The following is a 3,652-nucleotide window of genomic DNA, read 5'->3' as shown; positions in this document are numbered from 1 at the left end:
ATGACAAAATTTACTTTTCGTGCTTAAATATATGAGACACATAATTTTGGTGACGAAACATAAAAATTCGCAAAATTTTGTCCATAAAAGTTTTCACAAAAAAATTAACTCGCGTCATTTGTTAAGTAGTGTTAGTAACGAATTTAAAGTTAGCAGTGAATCATTATTTCCTTACCAATAATGTATATAATTCATGACAAAATTTGCCTTAAATTTATTGATTTTTGGACTCAAAAAAATTTCATCCAAAAAATATGTCGTTACAATATTAACAAATTAGAGCTCGTAGTTAAACATTAAGTTTTAGCAATAAAAATTTAGATTTAGTTAAGACATTTATTTTCGTCACTAATAATATAAATAATTGGTTGACAAATATTTTACCGTCTCTAATCAATATATGATTTAGTGATAGCAAAAAAGTTGTCATAAAATATGTAAGATTTTCAATAACGATGACCTAAAATTTATAATAAATAATTAAATTATTTTCTACGAATTTCTTTTACAGCTAAATATAATTTCTTAATTACAATTATTTATAATTACAAGTGACAACTTATAAAAATAATAATACAAGTACCAACATCTAGAATTGAGACTAAATGTGAAAAAGGAAATTTTATCTTTAGAATGCTTTGACTGCAAGAATGACTCTGAATTTACTAAAATTGAAGCAAATATCTTAGATATTAATTATCTAAATCATAATTAGATCATAGATATATACAAATAATAATTTGGCAAATAGCTTTTAATCTAGTCAGTTGTTTATTGCATTAGAGCAAAAAAGGACAAAAAAAAAAGTAAATACAAAGATACAAAGCAATCGAAAAGGAAGATTCTAGTACAAAAAGAATGCCACAAATGTATGTTTACCATCGTAATAAATAAATATGTCCCTTAATTTGACTTTAGTTAATATATCCTTCAACTTTTAATTTACACAAATAAATATTGAATTTTATAAAATTAAACAAATAGATATATTATTTTTAAGTATCGACCTACACGATAATTTTATGTCCTATGTGGCGTTCCACATGTATTATGACAAGTAAAAAACATATATGTATTACTTTTTTAATTTCATACAATTTTTACTATCTATTTATGCTTATTAAAAATATAAGAACATAAATATGTGTTAAAATCAAATTAGAGGACTTATTAAAGGGTTTATATAATAGTTAGGGAGTGTTCTCTTTAAAAAAAATTTTTGCTCATCTGTTTAAGTTTGTGTTTCCCTTTTAGAAAATACTCTAAAACACCTTGCAATCAATTGTTATCATTTATGTTTTGAGAGAATTAAAATCAACGGAGATAGAAAATAGTAAAAAGGGTAGAATTATGGTTGTGGATGATATCAATTGCCATCTTACAACTATTGCGTCACTCAAGTATTCCCAATTTGAAGGTATTTAATTTTTTCGTTAAACGTGCGCGATCGTAAATTTAAAGTGCGATGACACATGTTCCATTCCAAAATAGGGTATTTTTTTATTTTCTTTTCTTGATCTAAGATTTTATGTACATCAAAATAGACATCAAATGAATCAAAGGGTCTTCTGAATTTAATAAAATCAAAACTGACATCAAATGAATTAAAGGGCCTTCTAAATTTAATCAAGTACAACTATATGAAAATTTAAACTAGACAATTATTCTTTCCATAGCTATTTAATGAATCTTGACCGTATAAAATCATGAAGACACTGATGAGAATATAAGATGAAAAAATCAGTTAGTAATTTTCTGTTAGTAACAATTTCCATTAGTTAGTTTTGTACAGTAAAGTTAGTTAGCAAAGTTGTTATAAATCAAGAAAATTTAGTAGTCTTATATTTATAGGTTCATATTGTAACTTTCTTCTCTTAATTCACATTCAATACAATACACAATTTTCTCTCTCAATTCAGTTACTCCTCTAGTTGAAGTTCATCAATGGTGTCAAGGAATGAAGCTCATCAATGGTGCTAATTTGGCATGGTGTCAGAGCATTGGTTGATGTATCGTAGTTGTTCTTGTTTCAAAATCGTTTCGTAAGCTTCTTCTCTTTGTGTGTAGTTTTCAATCGATTCGATTAGCTGATTGAGAGATTGTGTTGTGAGTTCTCTGTTTCTGTCATTTTCCTTCTTCTTCTTCTTCTTCTTCTTCTTCTTCTTCTTCTTTCCTTCTGATTGAGGAAACACACTTCGTGGTTGGAGATTAGCAAGTTTTTCTAGTTGTTTTCGTGTTGGATTTTCTCACAAATATTCGAACACAATGACTGGTACTCAAGCTGATTCCGCTTCTAGTTCAACTACATCTCGATTGGATATTACTCGTCCCTTTTACCTGCATCCATCAGAAACTGCAGGATCATCCCTGTTACCTGGAGTTTTCGATGGTACTGGTTATAGATCTTGGCGAAGAGCAGTTCTCAGAGCATTGTCACTTAAAAGCAAAACAAGTTTTATCAATGGAGCAATTGTGAAACTTGTTTCTACTGATCCTAATTTCATGCAATGGGAAAGATGTGACGATATGGTCACATCTTGGATCTTAAATTCCTTGTCTCCAGAATTGCGTGATAGCCTGCAATATGTGAATAATGCCAAGGAGTTATGGGCAGAGTTAGAGGAAAGATACGATCAAACCAATGGGTGTAAATTGTATCAATTACAGAAGGAGATTAATGAACTTGTTCAAGGCACTTTAGACATCGCTAAGTATTACACAACAATGAAAAAGTTGGGGGAGGATATGAGTACAGTTGATGTCAATTCTCAGTGCACATGTGTGTGCTCTTGTGGGGGTAAAACAAAGTTACAGAAAGCTGAACAAGATAGAAGATTGATACATTTTTTAATGGGGTTAAATGAAATGTATACGACTGTTAGAGGTAGCATTCTTATGATGAGCACTCTTCCTAGCATGGTTCAAGCTTTTGTCATTCTATGCCAAGAAGAAAAACAGAGAGAAGTGAAGCCTCATAATCATACAACCTTAGATTCTACTTCTCTCAATGCTTATGGACAATACAAAAATAACGCAGGTTACAAGGGATTCAGAACAAATTATAGTTCATCTAAAGGAGCTGGAACTAGTTCTGGTAATACAAGCAATAAAAATGTGTCTAGAGGAAATTCAAGTACCAACAGGTGTTTTTTAGTCTGCGACTATTGCAAGAAATCAGGACACACGAGAGATAGATGTTATAAACTTCATGGATATCCATCCAATGCAAAGTTTCAAAAGGGAAAAGGAACAAGTTCTGCAGCAAATATGTGTGCTTCTGATACGAATACACAACAATATGAGGAAGAGTCTGAAATGGGAAAGTAGATGCCACTAAACCTATCCAAAGATTAATATGAACAACTACTCAACATCTTGGGAACTATACAAGCTGGAAATGGAGGTTTTAATTCTGATAATTCAAACAACATGCTGAATGGCGCTGCGAACTTGGCAGGTATACTTGCTTGTTATTCCTATATCACTGATATAGGTGATCTTTCTTGTAAATGTGTTAAACTAACTCCTGGCTCTTGGATCATAGATTCAGGAGCATCACATCATATGACCTATGATAAAATCACTCTCACAAACATTAGAACACTCCCATATCCTTTCTTAATATCACTCCCAAATGGTTGCAAGGTTAAAG

General features: G+C 30.7%; 1 protein-coding gene across 1 annotated transcript; it reads left to right on the top strand.

Moving 5' to 3' along the window:
- The first annotated feature begins 2,265 nt into the window (after positions 1 to 2,265).
- On the top strand, positions 2,266 to 3,327 carry LOC107024764. The gene has a single exon (XM_015225732.1). It carries the CDS (start codon positions 2,266 to 2,268, stop codon positions 3,325 to 3,327), a length of 1,062 nt encoding a protein of 353 aa, XP_015081218.1.
- The last annotated feature ends 325 nt before the right edge of the window (positions 3,328 to 3,652 follow it).

The sequence above is a fragment of the Solanum pennellii genome, chromosome 7 (genome assembly GCF_001406875.1).
Source record: "Solanum pennellii chromosome 7, SPENNV200".
In the NCBI taxonomy this organism is placed as follows: domain Eukaryota; kingdom Viridiplantae; phylum Streptophyta; class Magnoliopsida; order Solanales; family Solanaceae; genus Solanum; species Solanum pennellii.
The sequence above is the reverse complement of the archived record's forward strand: the minus strand, read 5'-3'. Positions and strand labels throughout refer to the sequence as shown.